The following is a 24,761-nucleotide window of genomic DNA, read 5'->3' as shown; positions in this document are numbered from 1 at the left end:
CAATGAGAATTTGGTCAGACAAGAACATGTCGACTAACCAATCGACCAACTGACCACAATGTGACAGCCCCACAAAATATAGTACAAAAAAGTCACAGGGCAGCAAAAATACGGCTCAACTGAGTTAATTGCAAAAATGCCCACTTGTTCACAGGTCTTACATAAACAAATGTGCAAGGAATGTCAGGTTTAGTTTTGTACACATTGTCCATCAGAAACATAAGTCCAGGTGGAATTATTGCACCAAGCAGGGTTTCTCAGTCAGCCAGGTAAAATAGCATGCAACAACTTATCTTAACATTTGTTAATGAATACAATTAATACTAATACATAATCAATACTTATGACTAATTGAGGTCAAAGGGAGTTTAATTAAAGTAAAGAAATGCCTTTCCTTTTATGATCCTAAGTTGTTTGTAGTTTCAAAGTTAACTACACAAAAAAGGCCAAAAAATAAATTACTATGCAAATATGAATGAAGCTGAACTACCAGCAAACTATGGCAAAATGTAGTTTTTGTAAACTACTACTTTAGCTACCCTAGTTCACTACTCCGCAACACTGCCGATTTGCCAAAAATATGAACAAATATAGGCTAAAAAACAACAAGCTGTAGCACACAGCGCACCTCAGTTTCAGAATATGGGGTGGGCATTGTCAACACGTTAAGTGTCTCTTTTTTTTTTTTGAGGGAGTTCAGTCAGACATTGAAAACCTTTGGTATTTAACGTACAGTGTAACAGGAAAAATACACCACTTGGTTTTGTGTACTTTACCTGTCCAAATTAAAGACATACCTAATAAAAGCCAAAATTCTTCCAAAAAGATATATATTTTTGTCAGTTAAAATTAAGCTGCATTAAGTCATTTCCACCACTAGAGGGCAGAAAATACATAACAGATCCACAAAAACACTGCACCGAAAGACTGTCCACAATTTATGTATCCTCAACATAGTAGTTATGATTTACCTGTTGAACAATTGCCTGCCTACACATGGAGCAGACACTCGCTGCTACAGTATCATCTTAGGGGTCATGTTTCTGGCATCTGATGAATATATACATTTTTGTATTTAACACACAAATATATTCAATGATTGAATTTTATTTCAGTGAAAGGTACTATATCAAATAAATTCATTATTTATTATTATTACATTGTAAGTGCAGTATTGATGGTCCTTTGCAAACCCAAACTCCTGAATAAATATCTAGGCCTTTAGCTTCTCTACCAGCGACCCCATTCACAAGAAAAATTGCGAAATGCAGGTTGAATTAATGTTTTTATATTAACTGGCACATTACCCAGTTAAACTTCTGGTTACATTTTTGAGGGATGACTTGAATTTTTCACAGCATAATTGTAAAACAATGTTATTGCTACAGAAAGAGAAAAAAGGAACACCGGGCGGAGGAGGTGGGAACATACATGAAACGTGCAGACGGAGTAAGAGAGTCCTGACCTACATCAGAAACCTCTAATCTCTTTTTAGGCCAGCAGCAGCAACATGACTGTGTGTGCAGTGTGTGTGTGTCCTCAAACTGTAAGCGTGTGTGTATGAGTGTGGACACGTGTGTCTGCATGTACTTTATGTGAATATGTGAATGTTTAAAGGAAAGTTACATTTATACTTTCACTGCCTCCTCGAAATGTGCCGTACAAACTCCCCTGTGCGTGTGTGTGTGTGTGTGTGTGTGAGATTACCACTTAAATAATGCAGTCATGCATGTAGCTGCTTTAATCAGTAAGAGTTTTTATTAAAGCAGTACACAGTTATATGCATATACAACCAAACGTACACACATTGCACACATCAGTGTCGTCCTACATGCATCATTTTACATGTTCATATATACAGTGCATATGGACAAATACTGTACATGCACACACACACTCAAACTGTGAGTTGGACTTATTTCCACTGGGCCATGTACTTACAGAAAGACACGCGTAAAACTCTTGTGTACCTGGCTCTCTCTGTGCTCTCCCGCTGCGTTTCCCAGCAGCAGTTTGTTTGCATCACACAGCTTCAGTTTTCAGTTGAACGCCAGTCTGCTGGCCGCTCTCTTCAGCGACCACTTTTCTTAGAAAACAGTCAGCTTCTGGCTGTGAGTCCAGTTGGCTTGCAATAAAATGTTTAGTATTACCAGTGTAAATACCTGCTTGTGTGTTATGTTTAGAAGCAGAAACCCCGTCCGCTTCTTTTGTTCCAGGGAAAGTTTACTGAGTACACATCCAACACGTGAACACCACCCTGCTTCACATTCATAAATTATAAACACTGCAGGCCCTGTGCCTTGTAAAGTAAATACAGGTAGTTTATTTGTTCAAGAGACATATTTGTTTTTCATATGAATCAGGATTTGAAATCCAATCTTCCAGCTACAGAAAATGTGCCAAGTGCAGCTTTTTAGCTTAGAGAAATACCAGATTCAGTGAAACGATACAATTTAACTTACCTTAAACAAGCAAGACAGTTTCTGTACATCCATGTGGGATATCAAGTAATAAGTTCTGTTCAAGCAACTTTCAATCCCTGTCTGCAATTACATAACTGTCTCACTGCACTAATCTAACCACATTTTAAATTTGGTTATTCACAGTTTTTATTTGATGTACATTTCTTTACTTTAGATAGGACTTACTGTACACTGAGTACGTGTACACACACAATACAGAATTATTAAGTCTTAACCTTGACTCTTTCCTCTCCTCACCTTCTCCTCCACCTCTCCCTCCATTCCAACAGGAAGTTGAAGAAGCTGGTGCGTGCGATAAAGGATAAAGCACCAACGGAGAAGGAGCTGGAGGAGGAGAGGCCTCCACAGCAGTGGAACTTGGACTACGCCCTGGCTCCCTTTGAAGGCCTCACGCCCGAATACATGGAGATGAGTGAGTCTGCACACACACACACACAGAAAAAAAATAACTTCATCGGTAAAGAATAGCCATTAAGTCAACATACTTTTAAAACAAGTACTCAAATGATATAACATCTCTCACGGCACTGAGAGGCGTTTTATCATCTGAATGTGCGAGGACCTTCTCAGGTAAAAGCAAGCCGACTGCCAAAGAAAATGTTGGCGCTGTATGTGTCTGCTAATCATGAATATGTTACATTTGTACAGTATTATGTAGTAGACATGCAGAGACTTGTCTTTACGTTAACGTGTGGTTTTCTCAAAAATCACGTGGTTATGGTTATGTTTTGGCTAAATACACCAGGTTTTGGCAGCACAGTCGTAGCTGGAAATGCTGCCAATGTCTTATTGGCTTTTGGTGGCACACTCAGCACTGAAGTTGCACCCAGTGTTTCACTAAAAAACACCTGGGCCCGTATTCACAAAGATTCTCAGAGTCCTCTCAGAGAGCTCCTAACTTAGCCTAAAAATTCCTAGCAAGGAATCTTAGCTTAAGAGTGATTCAGGAAGTTTCTGAGAGCAACTCTGAGCAAGGAGGGGACACAAACGTTTATCTTAGCGAGGTGGTGTGGTTGACCCCGTTGCTAGGTATGACACAGTCTTCTAAAAGCTGTGATTAGTTGTTACAAAAAGAAAAAAAGAAAAAAAAAAGAAAAACAAATGCGCTCCTAGTAATGAATGGACAGTGAAATCAACCGATCATAGAACTTAGACTGTTTTAAGAAATGTGTAATCGTGAAAATAATTTTATGTCATGATGATGAAACTCAGCAAAATTAAATTAATTGTTACACAACTTCAGAATGTTTGAACGTACCTCATTCACATGCCGATTATTATATTGATTTGCTTATTGTTATGTTTACTCGCCATGCTGGTAATTTTACAGCTTAATCTATTTGATATTAATGGTGGACACAGACTCAGCTGTCAGCAATTACTGTGATTGCTGGCATCCTTGTAAAAAGCAGTTTGATTTGGCAGAATGACCAAAACAACAAATGAAATGGAGAAAAAAAGAACGAGAAAGCCGAACTGGACAGAAGAGCAGTGCCTGCTGTTGGCGCAGCTCATGGAGGAGAACAAAGGAGTTTTAAGAGGGAAATTCGGTCCTGGGATCACGGCACAAGGGAAGAGGTAGACTTGGGAGCGCATTGCCCGACAAATCAATGCGTTGTTCCCTCTCCTTTTACGCACAAGCGATGAGTGTGAGAAGCGCTGGTACGTGCTGTAATCCAAAACGGGCGTTATTGCGTTACTACGCTGGGTGGGAAAAGTAAGCTCATCCCTGATGAGGTCAACCACAATCATTCTCCCTGCACGATCAAGCCGGTAGCGTCTTATTAAATCACTGTCGTTCAATATACGGAGAATATCTCTCCTTCCTCTCTGTCTTTCCGCCATCTTCTCTGTTTAAGACACTCTACACTTGCTATGATACATGTGCATTGTACAATTGTAACATATCCAAGGTTTATGGAAACTTACAATGCCAACATTTTTTTTCTGGTGACTGGGTGGATAAAAGGGCACACCTGGTATAAGGGGCATATTGAGGATATTTGCATATTGTTCACACACACTCATCAAGACCATGCTTGTTAACAGCATTTGTCAGATGTTGAAATGCCTTATGTTGACCTGACAAGAACCTTTACAGGAGACGTGAGTTATGACTTTTGTAGGTCACAAAAAAAAAATGTACTTTGTGATTTAGTTTGGACTTGTTGCTTTCATCCACCTGCAAAAGGGCACACACACATTGTATCCATGTCCATCACAAACCAAAACACATAAACACTGGAGATTAAAAATTTTCCTCTCTCAGGCAGAATCAATCTCAGCTGTGTATTTAAATCAACATGTTTAATGTTTAAGGCCAGCAGGTAATTAGCAAGTGACACATTATTTTGAATGGCTTTCACTTTCATTCATAGCCCTTGTCTTTGCAGTGCTTTGGTCCAAATGCCAGAATTGGATTTGCCTTCACTTTTTCAGGCACTTTTCTAGTTATTCAAATGGAAAAGGAAAATGTGCCTTTGTTGTTTCTGAGCTGTCTGAATTTAATAGGAAATGACATCATGTTTATACAGTACAGGCCTGTCACCAGCTGTTGGGTGAGTGTTTGCAAATAGTCAGGAGGAGCATGCCATCATGTTGGGAGGCTAAGAAGGGGCTGACAAAGCAGCTTTCCAGTATAATGTTTTCAGACAGGCTTCTGTAGATTTATGGGAGTCTACAGGAGTAAGAAGAGAACCACACATGCTGCAGTGTGGGCTCTTAAAGATATGTAATCTAATTTAATCAATGCAGGGTTCCAGTCATTTAATTTCAAGAGGTCCTATTACATATTTAACAAATTGTAACACAATGTCCAACTTAGTTTAAACACATTTGTTGCATTACATGGCTTCAGTCATGGAAAACCCCTAAATTTTTACATTAATGAAAATAGACCCACTGTGGAAAACTGGCAGTGACACAGCCTGCAACCACGAGTCTGTCTTTACTGTTGTTGGCACAAATAAAACATGGTCGGGGAAAAAAAACTGTTAACCAAACGTTATGCTGAGGCTCATTAAATTTCACCCTGACAAAGAGTGGCAGGCAGCGAAAAAAGTATAACTTAATAACAAAAATGAGATGAAATGAGATGGAGGAAAATGTATTACAATGACATGAAAATAAAATTAAGATTATTCATGGTTTCCCTTAATTTTCCTGGACAGTGTGTCAGTCTGCTAAACATCATTAAGGTCATTCCCAGGTTAAGTAGTTTAAAGGAAGGACAGTTATGTCCCAGTAAAAGTTGACTGATTTACTGGAGGAGGGAAAAGTTACTATATGGAGCTGGTGAAGAGCCACAGGTGTTAGGTTGTTATGTCTGAAGGTACACACACATACACTCACACAGTTACAGTCATGCCTATTTTACCCTTACTACCAGCAACAGTCCTAACAAACCAACACCTGCTTAGCTGTAACTTTTCATAATGGAAAATAAGATTAAAAAAAACTTAAATGTAAGTGTTTTGGGTAAATTTGTAATCAGAAAATTGCAGATGACAGTCGGCAGGTCATGAAAGTTGTTGAAGCTACAGTAGACAACTTTTATAAATTATAACTAACTTATATTTATGGAAATTGTCACTATATTCTGACAGTGGTAAGTGAGGAAGATAAGATATGAAAATATCAGGCTCCTCCTCCTCTTAGTGCTCCTAATGGCATTCACAAGAAAACTCCGCACCTGAACGAAACAACCAATCAGAGAAAGAAGGAGTCTTCAACTGCTCGTGCACATGCTGGGCTGCCAGCAACAGCATATATGGCAAAGACAAGCAGCAGCAATGTACAGTATGGAGGAGAAAAGTCTGGATGGTTCGTGAGTGGAGGGAGAAGCAATGTGAGACTCCATTAGGTGCTTCGCCTTATCAAAATCAATCAAAACCTATATGACTGGATCATGTGGGTATTTAATTTGAAAGGACAGACACAGGAAGTGGCCATGATCAGCAGTCAGACAGGAGTCCTGTTAATTTACAGGGCTGGTACCTACGGTTATTACACAGGCTTGTTGATAACATGTCGGGCAGGAAATCCAAAGTGTGGGATCATTTTGAGAAGGTGAAGGACGAACCCAAGGTGATGTGTAAACTCTTGCAGACAAACATTTGTCATCATTTGTCGCCTACAAACATGACGTATCATCTGAAACATGTAATTAGCTACATGCCGACTAGCCACTTAGCACAATCATTACTGCTTTGCCAACAGCGTCATTAACAGGTGGCTCGCTCAGTGTGTGACGTGCACTTGTAGATAAAAAGTTAAGATTAGGTTAGGATACTATTCTTTCTCAGACCATGAACTCAAACCATTGTGTTGCTCCGCCCCAAATATATAATTTAATAATTAAATTAATATCGTAAACATGCGGGCGACTAGTTGAGTAATGGCCCTAAATAACGACTACTGGTTGACTAGGAAAACTCTTAGTCGGGGCAGCCCTAAAAATAAAGTGTCAAAAGGATCACGTGACATACTACAGCATACCACATTAGGTTATTAAAGAACAACTGAGCAACTCAACGCAGACTTTGTCTCTTGGGACACAAACACCGTTCTCCTGGTTGAAAGTCCTGTGTTTGTTTAACCTTTCTCCCCTAAGTGGACTTTGCTCCTGTAATAATTACCACAGCCACTAAAGGTAGCCACCTAACAATAAATGTCAATATTAGTTATAGTTTCTGCTTGTGAAAACGACCTATGTTGTCCTGTTTTAGATGTGAACAGTCTTGACTGATCAGTTGATGAATTGATTTTACCCAAGCGGGTCTGGGGCGGAAAAATTAAGACGATGTGGAAGTGCCAAATACTGAGTTCTCTGAACGGCCACATGAGGCTGGCCGTTCAGTGAAGTCTATACCCACAGACCCCTACGTTAAAAAGACCAACTTTACTGCAGAAATAAACATGTTGACAGATTCACATACAGCAGGTAAATGTACAGATGACTGATAGTGTAAGCTAATATGGCCACGCAGCTTGATTTTTTGCGGAGCATTTCCTCCAGGTCAGTGGAGTCAAAGTGCAGCAGAAGTTCAGCAAACATGCAGCAACAAGCTTGACTTCAGAAATTGGCAACTGCTGTATGTGAAGGATTGTGAACTAGCAGAACTGGCTGTGAGCCTGGCCTGAGGTCAAAGCCATAAAAAAAAAAACCCGACAATTTTGGTTAAATTATAAATAGCAAGTAAAGTTTTGTTGGTAAAATCTGACATGTTCCACGTGGGAAATATTCTTGTGTTGGTCCAAAATAAGCTGAGAAACCTCTGAACGATGGACCAGGCTGAGTGCATTAGAAATATCTGTACTGCAGGACTCAAGAACTGCTGAAAACATCTTCAGATATTTGGACAACTATAATTAGGAAAAGCAAAAAGCTTTTACTTGTATCTTAGCTGCGATCTGTTTTGTTTGGTGGAATCAAGACCCGTGTTAACATCCTCCAGAGTTCAGAATAATCTAGATGGTATTGTGATGATGTGTAGATTTTATGTGATATGGAGTGAGGACAGAGAGGAGGGTTGAGGGAGAGAAAAAAAGAAGAGCGAGCTGATGTCCCTGCAGGGCACAGCAAGGAATGTCAGAAATGTCTGAGCTCTACGTGTAAGCATACACTCACACATAGCTGTTAGATGTATGAATGGGTAGTTCTGGGGTTGTGTTAACTCATTTATTATTTGTGTGTGTGCTTGTCTGTAACTGTGTGTTGTATTGATGCATTCGTCTGTGAGACCTGGTGCTCGTGTCAAGATGTAAGTGTCTTCTCTGTGTGTGCCTGGGCCAACCTTGAACCCGTCAACCTCGGCTCAGGTAGATAGCGAGGTTATTCTAAGCTTGCCCTCTAGCGCTCGCCGCTCCACTGTCGTATTTTCTTCCTCTCCGCTCTTTGTCTCCGCGTGGCGTCCGGAGGTTAAGCCGTCAGTCTCCCGCTCACTGGAAATCCCCGTTCCCACACTGCTTAAGTTCCACTGCTGCGATCAGAGACGTACATGAGCCAGAGTCAGGCAAACTGCCTTGTCTTTCTCATGTTTCCTCTCCACATTCTTAGGAAGCAGGTGGATGCTGTTTTGGTCATTTGTTTAAAGTTTGTAGCAGCAATAATGTGATAAAGGTTATGTCTTTAACCTTGCCCACAGGCCTGGGATCAGCCCTGTTTCTGTATACACCAACCAGCCTAGTGGGTCAAGGGATACGTTTTTAACCAGACTTTCTGTGTTTGCTAACACCTACCTCTGTAGAGTCATGGATGGATTACTAAATGGGCCTACCAGGCACAGGCCCAGGGGCCCAAGGCGTTAGGGGCCCCATTGGCCCTCCCCTTGAAATGTCACTCAAATTAACACATACCAGCCAGTTCCATACTCTAAATGACAGATAAGGAATTGCAAAGAGACACAAAATAGCTACAAAAAAGGGCAACAAAACAAATTCAAAGACATACAAAATAATGACATAAAGACACAAAAAAACCTCAAAGAGACACAGTATGACTACAAGGACACATAATGACCAAAAAAGACATAACATGATTACAGAGAGCCACAAAACAACTTCAAAGAGACACAAAAATGACCACAAAGAGACGCAAAACAACCTCAAAGAGACACAAAATGACTACAGAGAGACACAAAACCACCACAAAGAGAAACAAAATGATTACAAAAAGACACAAAATGACCACAAAGAGACACAAAACAACCACAAAGAGACACAAAATGACTACAGAGAGACACAAAACCACCACAAAGAGAAACAAAACAACCCCAAAGTGACACAAAACGACGTCAAAGAGATGCAAAATGACCCCAAAGAGACACAAAATGACCAAAGAAGACACAAAATCACTACAAAGAGACACAAATGAGGATACGCAAAACAACTTCAAAGAGACAGGACCACAAAGATACATGAAGACTACAGAGAGCTGAAAAACTATAAAAGAGAGGCAGACCCACCGCAAAGTTTGTGCGCCTCACTCCTGTTTTAGAGAGGTGGTGGGGCCTTTTGCATTTCTGTGCCCAGGGGCCCATTGTCTCATACTCTGCCCATGTCTAGTGTCCTCAGACAAAAAGCTGATTCCCCACTAGTTCCAGAGCAGCCTTACTGCAGCTTATGTCGAACCGTTCTGTGGTCAAAGGGAAGCTGGTGTGGCAAGCCTAGACAAATCTTTAAGGCACCCCGGTTCTGATTATTGAACTGCTATTTTAGTCGGCGGTTGTGAGTAAAGAAGCTGCTGCCAGCAGCCCTTTAATACTAATACCCAGCATTTGCGTGTGTGATTTTGATGTTCTCTACAATAAATTCTTGTCAACTTTACTTTTAATTATCAGTCATGGATGTTGTGTCTGTGGCTTATCTAATCAGACTGACTTACATAACACACACACATAGTTCCACACACTTCCTAATCATAAAAAGTCCCAGTTTAGCTGGTGCAGTGGAGTGTTTAACCTTAAAAGGCATCATTTGAACCACTGAGCGAGCCTGAACAGACAGTGCGACTCCTGACCAGACAAATGACCATTCAGAAACGTCAATCTGTTAGCGTCTTAGTGGCAGCTTAAAATTTGTGTTTCCAATGTTGTGAATTCCTGTCTCACATGACAAGCTCTCTTATGCTGGCAAACAGCAGAAATGGATGGTATAAGTGGTTCTTTTCCAAGAAAAAGCTGCAGCCTTGTACAGAGGTGTTGCTTGAAACACAGGAAGTTAGCTTGAATCTTACAAAGCATTTATAATTAAGTAAACCTTTCTCATTGTGGGCATTCTGACGTCCTGTAGCATAACACCATTCACTGCATGCAGTCTGCCATGTTGCATTTTTCAGAAAACCAGACATCAGCAAACGTTTTTAGATATCGTATTTCAATGGTTTTGTTGATGTAGAAAATGCACCCAGTGGAAACTACTGTAATCTAGTATCTATGGCAAGTAAAGGAAAAACTCTACACCACAAGCAGTAAATCATCCATTGATCTCCTTGCTTTTAAAAGCAGTAATTTTTACCATCAGTGCTTTTAAAGCTGCAATAGGCTATTTTCTAGAAAAGGTTAAAAAACAAACAAACAAACAAACAAAAAATACAGAATTTGAAAAAAAAACAGGCATTTCCTGCAGCTCTCAACTGTCTGTCCTAAGCCACTCCCACCGGACATCCACGCATTTGCACACAAAGAGCTAGTACGAACGCTAGATTTTCTAAAGCCTAAAAACAGCGAAGAGTAGGTGCAGAAGTCTATTTTTCAATTTGACCACTTGATTTACAACATTCTCAAAGGTTTTTAAGGGATTTTCGCCCAATGATGCCACAAAAAATCCTGCCTATGCTACTTTAAATGAACACTGTTGATTGTAGTGTACTTTTCATGATATTTACCATTTTCTAAACATGGAGGATATTGTATATTATTAAACAATTCTCTCACATTATAATTATTTTGTATTACTATTTTAACCATAATGGACAAAGTACGAGAAATAACATAAATGTGATAACAAATATACTAGGGCTTAATCTAAACTGATTTTTAAACGTAAATGCTCCATTCATGGGATCAAGCAGCGTCTTCTCGTCTGCCTCCATCATGTGACAAAGCCACTGTGGCCTTCAATGATGCACCGTGTCAAAGAGCACCACTGAACGGGATTAATCAGTGTTAATGTTTTTAGTGTGTTATTTTTTTTCTGAGATGAATTAGTGTAGTGGTTAGAGCACTTGTCTTCCACGTGGAAGGTCCAGGCTACAAATCCTGCTGGGGACGACATCAGCAAAGGCATACGGTCACAAGAGGTTCCCACCGCCGAATCAAACAGGATCAGATTAATCTGAGTCAAGTCCTCAACAAGGGCATGTCTCAAGCCCATTGTAGACGGGAGGTACCAGCCGCAAAAAGCGGATTCAGTTACTTTCAGTTGAGGCATTTTGACAGCCCTAAAATAAATACATCCAACTTCTGGTGCATGACTCTCACATAAGGTGTTGATGCTCCTGGAGTTACCTTAAAAATGAACTTCAGATCTCCACTTCATTGTCAGGTGGATCCAATATGTCTCTTTAACAAATTTGCTTTTAACAAAATTTTGGAAGTACCAACCAACCTTCAAAGTTGGCCTGAGTTTAGGGTAACCTCACTGGGATGTGGTTTGAAATAAAGATGGAGAAAGGATAAAGTGATAATCAATCATTGCCACTGTCTGAAAACTCTGCTGCAAGGCAGTCACAGAGGTATAAACATTTTCTAATGTTTACAGCAGGACAGTACTAGACACACATGATACTACTATGACGTAAACTTGAACCTCACAAGCATGTGATTTGTTTTTCTCCATCATGCTGCAGTAAAAACTTGAAGAAAGTCTTTGTTTAAAGCGTGCCCTGCAGTGGAAAATTGTTACTTGGATCATCTCTATGTCAGTCATAAAGCCAATTACAGAAATTCTTTCAATGGAATTTTAACGAGTGATAATTGTGTGTTTGTGAGGACTCCAGCAGCAGCTGGAGGCTGTGGGTCCGCACTCATTTTGGATACAGATATGTACATTTGAATGTCATCAGCATAATTATGATAAGAAACAATGTTAGAAATGCAAAACAACAAAAACAAAACAGGATGTTCATGTTGTGTTGTTATTGATCTCGTGCATATGTTCCTAATTTACTGTATCCATTTGTGTGCCAGTGTAAGTGTACGGAGGGCGTGGAGCAGACATGGCCTTCAATTCCAGGCACTCAAAAGCTAGTACAACATCCCCACCATGGTCTCATCTGTTGAATTATACAACATCTATTTATGACATATACATTTTCACTTTCAAACATATCTTACAGCATTGACGTTCAATAAGACTACACCTACTGTAGGATGTTTGATGATTGTTTATCTCTTTTCTCCAGTAATCCAGTTTGGTTTCGTCTCTCTGTTCGTGGCTTCATTCCCACTTGCTCCGCTCTTCGCTCTGCTCAACAACGTCATCGAGATCAGACTGGATGCCAAGAAGTTTGTTACGGAGCTACGCAGGCCTGTCGCCGTACGTGCTAAAGACATTGGTAAGCTAGTGTGACAAAAAAAGAGCGCAGCTGACTCATACTACCACATTCTCCCATATAATGAGGGTTCTATAAGATATCAAATAATGGCAGTGGAAAGATTTGTTATGCGTTATAGATGCTGACATTTTACCAGTCAATACAGCACAGGATTGGATGGAAGCTGCTAATGACCAGTACATCTGTTATTTATACGCCAAAAAAAACCTAAAAATATTATGTATTGAATATTTCTCCATAATGTCTTTCATGTCAGAGTAAAAAACCTTGGAAAGGAGCATCTGAAACATCAATGGACACCAAAACTCTCCACTAAACCAAACTGACGCCACTTCAAAGTTTAGCTTAGTCATGTTACGTCATGCTTCCAGTTCTGACCTTCTCTTTGAACTTATCTGGGTAACGTGAAGAGCGGCATGTCATGCTAGCAGCACAGTTGTGGGGTCAAGTCCGTCTGTCTGTTCACCACTGTGGTCCAGACCAAAATAACTCAACAACTTTTGGTGGATTGCCATGTGTTTATGTACAGACATTTATGTTGCCCCCAGAGGCTGAATCCTAATCACTGCGGTGATCCCATGTTTTTTTGTCTCTAGAGCCAACATTTGTCTTATTTAACCCTCATATAAAAACGTAATCTCATTGAGACATGGGGTCTCATTCTCAAGAGAAACCTGGTATGAAGTTGATATTTGTGGTTTTAGTTGAAATTCCTCAGCAACTACTGGATGGATTGCCATGAAATTTTGTAGAAAGATTAATTTTCCCCCTTCAAGATGGATTGTTATAACTTTGGTGGTCACTTTAAGGTCCAGTGTGAAGGATTTAGGGGGATATGCTGGCAGAAATGGAACATTAAATAATAAGAATTAGGAGTGTAACAAAGCATTTATTCGTATTGAACCACTGGTACGAGGCTTTTGGTTGGGTATGCATTACAGACCGAACAATACACTTAACTATCCTATTACATTTGGGAAAGAAAATATACAACCTAAACTGTGTTTAAGATAATGTTCTCAGTGCCACTGCACTCAACAAGGAAACATGCTGTCTGCCCCTCCCATCCCCAAACCAGAACATTCTACTGCAGTGAGACACACTGGGAGGCAGCTACGCTAAGCTAGCTCGTTGGAAGATGGTTAACAAGGTCGTTACCAGACCAGGAATAGAAAATCCTCTGATAACCGACAGGTCTGGTGTTTGGAGCCATTTTAGTTTTGTTGTGAATTTTGAGGATTGTGGTGACAGAGCTGTGGATAAAACCACACAGAGCCACCACACAGCTACAAACGCTTCTTAGCAGCAAATCCTGTAGCACAGTAACACTCATGACCCCCAGCCGAAGCATGAGCTGAAGCACAAGTCGCAATCAAACCTGTTAATTTTGTAAACCGTTACACCCCTAATAAGTTTATTTACTTTAGTGTATTATCACCTTAAAATAAGACTTGCTGTTTTTGTTACCTTAGAATGAGCCGTTTATATCTACATAGGGAGCAGGTCCTCATGTACAAAGATCGTCTTGTTGCACTGCCATGTTTTTACAGTACCTCAGAATGGACAAGACAAACACTGGCTCTAGATAGGGCGTATCATGTTTTCGTGTTTTTGTGTCCACCACCATAGCTAGCAGCTCCCTCCCAGTGAGCAGTGTCAGGAAAACGCTGGGGAGTGACAACATGGACACAATTTTGCACACACAAAGGGCAGAACAACAATGCAGTTGTGCTTTTGAGTTGCATGCTTTATGTAGAGTTCTGAGAACAAATCCACCAGCTGTCAGGCTTTTTTTTTACTGTTTAATACACATTTTGTCCTAACTAATCACTTGAACCATTTTCTCTCCTTGTCTCTCTATTACTCTTCTGTCTACAGGTATATGGTACAACATACTGAGTGGAATGGGAAAATTCTCAGTCATCATAAATGTAAGTATTAACGCAATGAACTGCTTTATACCATCTGTTAATTGAATTAGGGAGAAAGGCACATTTATGCACAAGAATTGCATGTATTCAACAGTAGGTACTCTACTTAATGTGAGGGATTTGAGGTTCTACAGAAAGCACTTTAAAGGGACAGTTCTCCCCAGTATCAAGGATACATATTTTCCATCTTACGTGTAGTGCTATTTATCAATCGAGATTGTTTTGGTGTGAGTTGCTGAGCGTTGGAGATATTGAACATAGAGATGTCTGTCTTCTCTCAAATATAATGACTCAGCTTGTGGTGCTCAAAGTGCCAAAGAAATCCATTTGAAAAAGTTATGTAGAAAATGTAGAAACTATTTTCTGTCTACCGACCCACACCTGCCAACCGCATCACTACACAGAAGGAAGGGCATGTTCTAACTCAGTGGTTCTCAGCCTTTTTCTTGTAAAGGAAAATTTAATTAAATTGAATCACATTAGGTCACAGACCCCCATCTGATTAAAATATTGCTTCAATAACCTCCATCTGAAAAGATTTTGGTTGTTAGATTTTATTAATTAGCTCAGGTAAGCTAGCAGTTTTGAACTATTAGAACAGTGGTTCTCAACCAGGGGTTGTGGGACCCCCAGGGGCCCTTGAGGGAATTCCAAGGGGCCGAGAAAAATGGGAATAGTTTATTTTCACTAATTAATTCACTATAGAAGTGAGTCAAATAAGTAATAAGTAAGGGTCATAAGAGTGACTATTCTGATCAAAGGCTCCACCTAAACAAGGTGAGTTTATTAAATCACAAACATCACAGACTGGAATTATGGTCAGAGGTTAACTAAGATGGTAAAGATGATGTTAAAATCACAGTTTGCTCTGGGATGTCATCCGTGATGACCCTGTGAGATCCCAGAATCATCTGAAACACCTGAACATGCTGATCTGTAGAGGTCACGGTGTTTTTGTATTTGTGGAGTCAGGAAAGTTCTACTTGGGATTTGTCCTTGGCCAGCTAACCAAATCCTATTCCGTTTACTTTTAATACTAAAGAGATTTGTGTAGGATTCAGAAAAACAAGCAGCAGGAGTTTTTATTTATTCTAGCGCTATGGGGCATTGGACACATACACAAACGCTTAAGCTGCCCAGGAGCTTAAAAGCAGTGGAAAACCTAGAGCAGAATTTCCCTTTTGTGCATGTATCTTATAAGTTCTACAGACCTTACTTAATATTACTAAATGAATACATTTCAGTGCATTCCTGAAATATTTTTAAAATTAATATTTTATGGGAGCTGTGCTTTTGAACTCTGAAAATAAGGTTTGAACTCCTTCAACTCTTTTACATAAAGGGAAGGAAGAGATATGACAAATCACAAGTAGAACAAGATAAAGCCTATTGTTTCATGGTGTATTCATTTTTTTAAATTAATTTTCATGTCAGAAAAATGTGTCATTTTCTCTCTGTCTCTCTCTTTCTCTCTGGAGGCCTTTGTCATCTCGTTCACATCAGACTTCATTCCTCGCCTCGTATACCAGTACATGTTCAGTCAGACTGGCACCATGCACGGCTTCATCGACCACACACTCTCGTACTTCAACGTGTCCAACTTTAAACCTGGCACGGCACCGCAGAACTCAGACCATGGAAATATCACTGTCTGCCGGTAAAAAATACACTCACAAGCATGCATGCACACACTTACAAGTAAAGATATTGAGAACAGTACTTCAATCATGATATTCTATACTACCTTTGTGACTGGCATTAAATACAAATGACAAATCAATATCAGCATTAATCAAAAAAAAGCCGCTTGTCATGAAATATAGATGCATATTCATATACATATGCGTATTCATACTCACACACTTACTTGCACACACAGCCCAAGTTTTTTTCTAGTTTTCCGATATGTCTTTCCTTTTATTGCCAGTAGAGTACTTAGTGTGCATTCAAGGAAACAGTCAAGTCGATTAATCTATTTTTACATCACAGGAATTTAGTTTGGGGGATTTTGTCTCAGTTTCTAAAACAGCATTACTTTGTTTTGACAGAACTTAAAGCTTAGACCTTAACAAATACATAAACACCCCTTTAGTGTCTGTATCAACAACGAATAGCTGCCATCGTCACATTAATTTCAAGGCTAGACAGAGGGATGTCTCTGTTTCTTCTTTGGTTCATTGAGTTAATGTCTACTGTATTTACAACTGATTTGTTTCTCTCCTTAAAAGCCTTTATTCATATTGAGAGAGCTCTTGGCAACACCCTAAATACCATATGCACTTTCTTACATTCACACAGAAGCAATATGGAATAATCACAACCCTTTACTGTTCACCATTTGCTGTCACCAGATCTCTGATTTTTTTTTTTGCACTTAAAGAACACAACACTGTCTCTGTTTTGTGCCATAAAGCAATCCAGGAGATTGTGTTTTTGTGATAGCAGAGTGAGTAATAAAGCAGCCATGGTTGCAGAACTATAGACATAGCTGGCTTTGTATCCTGACAAAGTACTAAAACACTTAATTATAGTGAGTGCAGTGGGAGTTAAGATATCAGCATTTGATGCATATAATAACATATCATCTGCATAAAGCAAAATATAGTATCATATTCAGTGATGTGTATGAGCAGTTTCATTTTCATGTTTATTTGATAAGGACAGATACATATACATAGAGAATTGCACAGCAATTAACCAATGCAATGTATCACAGCATTTGTAGTTGATGCATTTTATGAGTATTAACTCCTTTTACTAATTGCTTGAGGAAGTACTTGTAGATATAAACAAATTAGAGAATTGTGCACAAACCTGTATGGTGGACTGGGATTACATTAATTCAGGTAAACCTGTATGGTCAGGTTGGGCATTTGCAAGGGATTAATAATAGGTTTTTACACTGTGCATATACTTTAAAACCAAAGCATTTCATGCCCACAGGAAATCTCATTATAGATGAGCAAAGGTCTTTCTGCATTTAGCAAATAAACTGCACAAATCTGTGTTGGAGCAGGGATGGAGCTGATGATTTTTCAGATTTTCTTAATGTAAGTAGGAAGAAGAGAAACTTAGTTCTTAATTTTTTCTCCCCCTAAGATTGTTGAGCATAAGTCCTCCAGCCCATGCAACAACATAGGTCGTATGTTCCTACCTCTGAATACGTCCCACAGGAGTGTTTTACTACCGCGTAGTTTGGTGAGGCAAAAAACTCCTTGGTTAGGTTTAGAAAAAAGATAAAGCACTGGCTTTAGATAAGTATGTTTGATACTAAGGTAATGTGATGTACATCGACTACCTACGTTATATTGTTAAAACAACTTAACGTTGACTTTTGGTTTGACTTAGGACAGAAACACTGGTCTCTATATTAAAGTCCTGAGTTTGCTTGACCTATCCACCCACCCTCCAATGGTAAGCAGACTTTGTTGCTCTTTATACTACATTGCCTGACTTCCGAGTAAATATGAGTCATTATTTCTGCATTTGTGGTGCATGACCTACGTGGTCGTACTTTAGAGGTGTCCAACCAGTCTCATCGAGCACTGTGCTGTTAGTGAGGTTTGCAGCTTTTTCAGTTGGCCACGAATGTCGTGAACAGCCACTGAATGTGAGAATTACACGGAAGATGACAAAATATCAGATTTTGGTTGGTGATGCAGATGGGGTTAAGGCTGACGTTCACACCTTCACTCAAACACTACTAAGTCCCTTTGAATCCTAAGACAACAAGAACGGATGTGAAAGTTCTTTTCACAGCTCCAATGACGCTCGAAATCATTAGCTCCAAGAGACAGTGCACTATTGTATCATCTTCGCATTTTCACTCATGCCAATGGCAAGCATCTCTTTCATAATATCAATATAAAGCGCTGTAGAGGAAAAGGTCATGGATGCCGGCACCCACAGACAGAGGTCAACCTGCTGTTACATAAGACAGTCGAGAATTACAATGCAAGAATACAGTCTTTGTGCAAATGTAGTGTGGTACGTCACGCCCGAAACGCGTCAAGAGACTGAACGCCCTTGAATGCTTATAAGCATGAAATTGGCCGGAGGATGTTCCTGGAATGGCATGTGTGGTGCTGTATAGTGTATATACAGACTGTATCCAGGCAGTGTATTAGCTGCTTAAGGCAAATGATTCAACTCTGTAACTCAAAGTATGTCAGATGCTCCAGACAGTTCGTTTCTTTCTTTTTTATGCCTCCATGCCGGCGACAGCCGAGGGCAGAGCCTTTATGTTTTCAGACTGGCGGGTTCTCGTGAACACAATATCTCAGGAAAGCTTTGAGGGACTTTTTTCAAATTTGGCACAAATGTCCACTTGGCATCAAAGATGAAGTAATCAGATTTTGGTGGTCAATGGTCAAGGTCACTGTGACCAAGAACACCCGGAGGTACTTTGATTATATCTGGCACAGATGTCTACTTAGACTCAAGGATGAACTGATCAGATTTTGGTGTTCAAAGATCACTGTCACCTCACAAAACACGTTTTGTCTATAACTCAAGAATCCATTTGCTAATTATGTCAAAATTTCACTCAAATGTCGAACAGAATAAACTAAGATAAATCGGATAAAATTATTATATCCAAAATGTCAAAGGTCAGCTTCACTGTGACATCATTATGTTATGCAAAAACACTTTTATTGCCATCATCTAACATTATAATTCAGGACCAGGAGGGGAGACATTTGGTAGGACTGAACTGGTAAAACAAATCTTTGGCGCCCACCTTCACCACAGTACTCATTGTATACACACAGACCTTCTGTGCTGCCGCACTAAAGATGTGTGTAGCATCCATGTTTTAGAATTTATAGCTTCTTTGTAGCAACATCCATGTTTGAAGCATTGTCTCTTTGCATTAGAATCAGCTTTATTAGTTACAACCCAATCACCAGAATAAATCTTGGCATAGTGTGTTTCTGCAAACCATAAATACATTACATTTTCACATTATCATGTTACACACACATTTAAACTTTGTATCTTTATGTTTCAACAACACTGTACTCTACATGTGGTTAGGTTTAGGTGTAAAACCCACGTGAATTTGGTTAGGAAAAGATCATGTTTTGGCTTTAATAACAATGACTTTTGGTAGGGAATCCTGGCCGGAAATTGGCGATGTCTATGTAAAAAGAACGCTCTTAATGCATGCTTTTCACGGCACTATAGCCGGTGCAAATACAGCAGCGGGCCGTTAAAAAACACCTGTGTTTAGGGGCTACAAAGCAGCTGCAGCTTGACAGGTATCTAGTCGAGGCGACACCCCATCCATCTTCCCTCCAAATGTTGATAGAATACATATGAAAAGTACAAATGTAACAAATCTGTAGTTTACAGAAAAGTGCAATACCAACATCTTATTCTGGCAACTGGGATGCTGGCCTGAAATGTAAAAACAAAAGGAATTTGCCTTTGTTTTTTGCTTCCCTCAATCAACTTACACACTAATAGACATACAGAAAAAGACAAACAGCAAAGCTTAACAAAGTCAAGTTAAATCACTTTTATTTATACTGTATATCCATATGCCTTACATCAAACATTTGCCTCAAGGGGCTCAACAATCTGTACAGCAGACAATGTCCTTTTAAGTTGCACCATGTGACAAAGCTCTTTATCAGTACTCAGCTCCTCTGTAAAGATAGTCTCAAAGTCAAGACAGCATTTTTCTCACTGGAAATCCTATCCTGCTATATCATTCATTTCTATATAGTTTTTTTTTGTTTGTTTGTTTCTTTTTACATGGGGAATTTTACAGCCTGGTTAACCCACACAGAGTTAAAGCCTATGACTCCCCACCAGTAAGTTTGAACTGAAGAAGCCTCTTGGATGAGAGGTGAAACGTCTTCAAGAAACTGGAGCAAGTCCAGTTGCCTTCGATATAGCACTTAGGATTACCATGACCTGGATGAATGAGAATCTTCACCAACATCTCACAGGAAATTATTCACTGGAATCATACATTTCAGTAGAAATAAGAGAGGAGAGGAAGGAAGTAGAGAAGCACTGCTGTTGGATGGATGGATAAATAGATGGGTGGTGTGACAGAGGCCAACCACTAAGGTATTAAATCTTTAAATACATTTAAAAACAGCAGGGTGAGGAAGTTGAAGACAGTTTCTGCGTCAGTGGGCCGAGCATCACTGTACATATCTGCAGACATGGTTTCTCTACTGTATTTTCATTGCTAGTCCAGTGCTCCATAAAAATGTGGGAAAGCTATGAATTCTTCTTGGTGGTCAAAGTGTTAGGAAATTTGTTTCAGAAGATTTCCAGAGAAGGATGAGCTGTCACTCTTTAAAGGCCAGCTTTAAACTTAATTCATATCAGCCACGAATGGTGGTTTGGGATGCAGCAAAGAAAGGAAATTAGTAATCTAGAAATTACATAATACAATCATCAAGTACAGCAGTAACAAAACAGCAGCAGTAGATCAGTTTGAGAAATGTTGAAAGCAAAAATCCTTTTGATAAATGTGATACTCTGTCAGTCACTACCCAGAGCTCATGACCATAGCCAATCCAGAGATTTAATAATGTTCAATTTCCTGACCATGATTGATTGTTTTTGCATAAACCAATAAAGATGACCATTACTCAGGCCCTGTCTACATGTTTAAAGATCACTTTAACTTGGATATTTCCCAACTCCGTTTAAAAATAAATCTGTCCACATGACCTTCATTTTACAAAATACCATAGTCCACACTTTTTGGGTAAAATAGACCCCAAACTCTTGCTGACTCTCTGCTGCAGTCTCCCCTCTTCACATAGGTAGTAATGTCTACAAGCTGCCAGATATCTACCAGATATCTCATCACCGTTGATTCCCCTTCCATGTAAGGACAAAGAAGCTCACTCAGAGAGTCTAAGAGTGATACTTTGGACATGTGACAGTTTTCCTTCCACTCCTCATCAACAAAAATACTACTCTTGAAAATGTCTCACCATCTGCCGGTATGACTGGGCCTGATCCAAAACCATAGTTTCTGGCAGACTTTAAACCGTAAGCACTGAGGTGGATCATATAGGTTTGGGTGCAGCAGATGCCTCCATTCATCCGTTAAGTGGTGCAGCAACACTGCTAACAAAACACAAACAACCTGGTAGTCCACCATTGTTGTTGTTGTTGTTGTTGTTGTTGTTGTTGTTTCTGGTGCATTCTCATTACACAAAGCAACAATGGGCACGTGCGATTTAGGAGATGACGTTTCCCAAATGCTTTACTTTATATGTCCATAAGGATACAAAATAACCAGCTATTTGACAAATCTGCACCTTTTAAAAGAAGTTTTAAAAAAAACAAAGTTTTTGTGACCTAAACCTGTGTCAATTTTCAAAATTCATAAAGATATAGACAGACCCTCAGATATTTTGTAGCCCCCCGCAGCCTCTAGCGTTGAATACCAGCTGATTGGATATGGAGGGAATTCATAAACGTGCTAACTCTGCAAAGAAATGCAGCTTTATCCCTGCTTCACATACTTGTCAGAATGAGATCAAGAATAATAGTAAATGTGAATTGCTGGGGCGACGGTGGCTTAGTGGTTAGAGCAGGCGCCCCATGTACAGAGGCTACGTCCTCGCTGCAGCGCCCTGAGCTCAACTCCAGCTCGTGGCCCTTTGCTGCATGTCACTCCCCCTCTCACACTTAGCTGTCCTATTCATTAAAGCAAAAATGACAGAAAAAAATAATCTTTAAAAAAAATTTAATTGCTGCTATCTTATCTTGCTTTAAAAACATTTTTAACGCTTTGTGTAAAATGAGCAGGCAAGGGATTTGGAAAAAGTTTAAGAAACACTAAAAAGACTTCCTTATAGTAAATGTATTTGCTTGTTGCATTTAATGCCGTGTTTCAGAAGACAGCTAAGAGGACTTTGCCCTGCCTTTTTTGCAGGTTTACTTAGCTCACTCGTTCCCACCTGGGGGTCCTGACCCTCAGTATATATCTGTGCCTCGGCATTTCATTTTTGTGAACACAACTAAATAAAAGATAGAAGACCTAAACACAATCTTTGTTCACAGCGCCCTCACTCTCTGCTACACTGCCTCGTCCTGCTTTAGAAAGGAACACAGTTAAAACAACCAAAGGGCTAATACTGAATTTGTCAAAAAAGAAGCCTATTATGTACAGTTGAAAAAAAAAAAAAAAAAAAACCATAATACAGACAGAGACTTGTATAAAAAGTTCCTAAGAAATGTCAGGAAAACTCATCTTTGATGCAAAATTCACAAGACAGGATCTGCTCCAAATTCGTCCAAACTTTCTGCAGTTGTTGCGTTCAATATTTGGGTCAGTTGTACAGTTTATTTGTTGTTCTGTACTTTTATTGCTGTACACTGAATACAATATGAAATTCATAAAATATGTCACTTAATCAGGGGTAAAGGAAAATGTTGGGAACCACTTAGTTAACTTGTTTACTGTTCAAGGTGCCTTTTACATGACATGAAAATTCAAAATAACCACTATAACTCTCTCCAAAAATTATTTATCTTTAAAGGTGATACAGGTCATTGCCCCTGCTGAGGTACTATTGAGCAAATATTAAATTCCTACCAGCCTCTACTGTCATTTGGCTGACCTCCGTGTGAAGGGGGCAAGAGAAAAGTCAGTTTCCCCACAGGAATATACTTTTTTCTCTGTATTCCTGACATGCCCTGACGTCACTTAGTTTTAAATCAAATTATATTTAGCCAAGGGAGCTTCACAGTGATTTACAGAAAGCAAAGAACACACATGCAACATAAACAGATAAATTAGGCAGAATTAAAAGACACAGGCCGAGTTAACCACAAACCCTGGTGATTAGAAGGATTTATATGTTGAAGAAATCGTAGTCTCTCCTTGGACAAAACCTTAAAAAGTATAACGATAGCAGACTTTTAGGCTTCTACCTGCTAATGTCAAGACAGGGCTTGTTCCCTGAGCTGACAGGAAGTTGGCTGTGGTTAAACTTATATCACTTCGCAGTCAAGTGATATCCAAGGAATTATGGGATGGATTATCATGTCATTACTTACAGGATGTTTCCCCTCGGTGCATTAGTAGAATATATTTTCTTCTTTATTCAGTGTATTTGGTTCAGGAATAAGATGAGTTTAGGAATAAATATGAATGACTAAATATAAGAGACACATTGGACCATAATGGTAGTAAATATGTCACCCTACATGAATTATGAAGGTGTCTCGATGGGTATGATAATTTATGTCCCTACAGTTTTGAGCTTTACCTCTAGATTCTTTTTTGTGCATGTCAGCGCTAAAGCAAAGAGGTGAGATGTTTCAATTGCCCTTGATTGATTAAGATTTTATAAGTGGGGTCGAAGGACTTACACATGAAACATGAATTAATGAACAAATGACAAAGCACCCCCATCAGCGGTGGGTTCATCAGGACAACCTTGGAAATGTGAATGTACAGTAGTGAGATGAATCAGTCTTGTAAGTTTTTGAGTCTACAGTCAAGCTGGCAGCTCTGTCAGGCTGTCCTCAGCAACAGCTGGGCTTTGAGCTTTATTTAGCTGGTGAAATGTTGTAATGTACTTAGCAGTAATTGGCACAAAACAAAGTATGGTTGTACATGATGGGATGTCATTAGTTTTGCAGGTGTTCCGTGATAAACCAAAGTATTGCACAAATTGAAATTCTGATAAAAATTTGAGGGAATATCATTATTGCAGTTTATCCTAAGAAGGACATTTATGTGCAAAGTGTCATCCATCCAACAGCTGTTGAGACGTTTCACCAAAAAATAGACATATCAACTTAATGGTGGCACTAGAGGTAAAGTCAGGTGATCACCAAAGTCACTAAAGCCCCGTCTCCACCAAACGCTTTCAGTATGGTACCTTTGGAACCAAAAGTAGCCCTTCAGACATGATATCTAGACCCTAGCGTTTGCACCGCAAACAGTACTCTTAAAGGGAAATTTCGGTTTATTTCAACCCGTCTCCCATCGTCCTAAATTTGTTTCGTGTGACTAGTGACATAAAAATAATAGTTAGCATGTTAGCTGTTAGCCTAGATAGAGCCGTAGCATCAGACCTGTTAAAATGTAAGTGAACGGGCATACTTCAAGTGCAAAGTTAGTCCACTAAACAAGCTTTTTTTTTTTTCACAAAGACCGCCTCATATCGTTAGGATAAATGTCAGAGAACATACAGAAAACGACATGTAAACGTGTTGTCTTACCTTACCGGTGTGGTGCCATGTTTGTTTACCATCTAGCTCTGCTTTCCAAAGCGCAGCCGAAATATATCTCGCCAG

At 39.5% G+C, this 24,761-nt stretch overlaps 1 protein-coding gene across 1 annotated transcript in view; it reads left to right on the top strand.

Annotated features, from left to right (window-relative positions):
- ano2b (anoctamin 2b) overlaps positions 1-24,761 on the top strand; it is a 119,438-nt gene that overhangs the window by 76,866 nt on the left and 17,811 nt on the right. Inside the window, exons 23-26 of the mRNA XM_050036193.1 lie at positions 2,753-2,895; positions 12,388-12,540; positions 14,419-14,471; positions 15,950-16,128. Of these exons, the coding sequence (XP_049892150.1) occupies positions 2,753-2,895; positions 12,388-12,540; positions 14,419-14,471; positions 15,950-16,128 (528 nt within the window). The remainder of the gene's footprint in view (positions 1-2,752; positions 2,896-12,387; positions 12,541-14,418; positions 14,472-15,949; positions 16,129-24,761) is intronic.

The sequence above is a fragment of the Epinephelus moara genome, chromosome 23, assembly GCF_006386435.1.
Source record: "Epinephelus moara isolate mb chromosome 23, YSFRI_EMoa_1.0, whole genome shotgun sequence".
Taxonomy (NCBI): domain Eukaryota; kingdom Metazoa; phylum Chordata; class Actinopteri; order Perciformes; family Serranidae; genus Epinephelus; species Epinephelus moara.
Note: the sequence above shows the minus strand (reverse complement) of the source record. Positions and strands in the feature narration are given on the sequence as shown.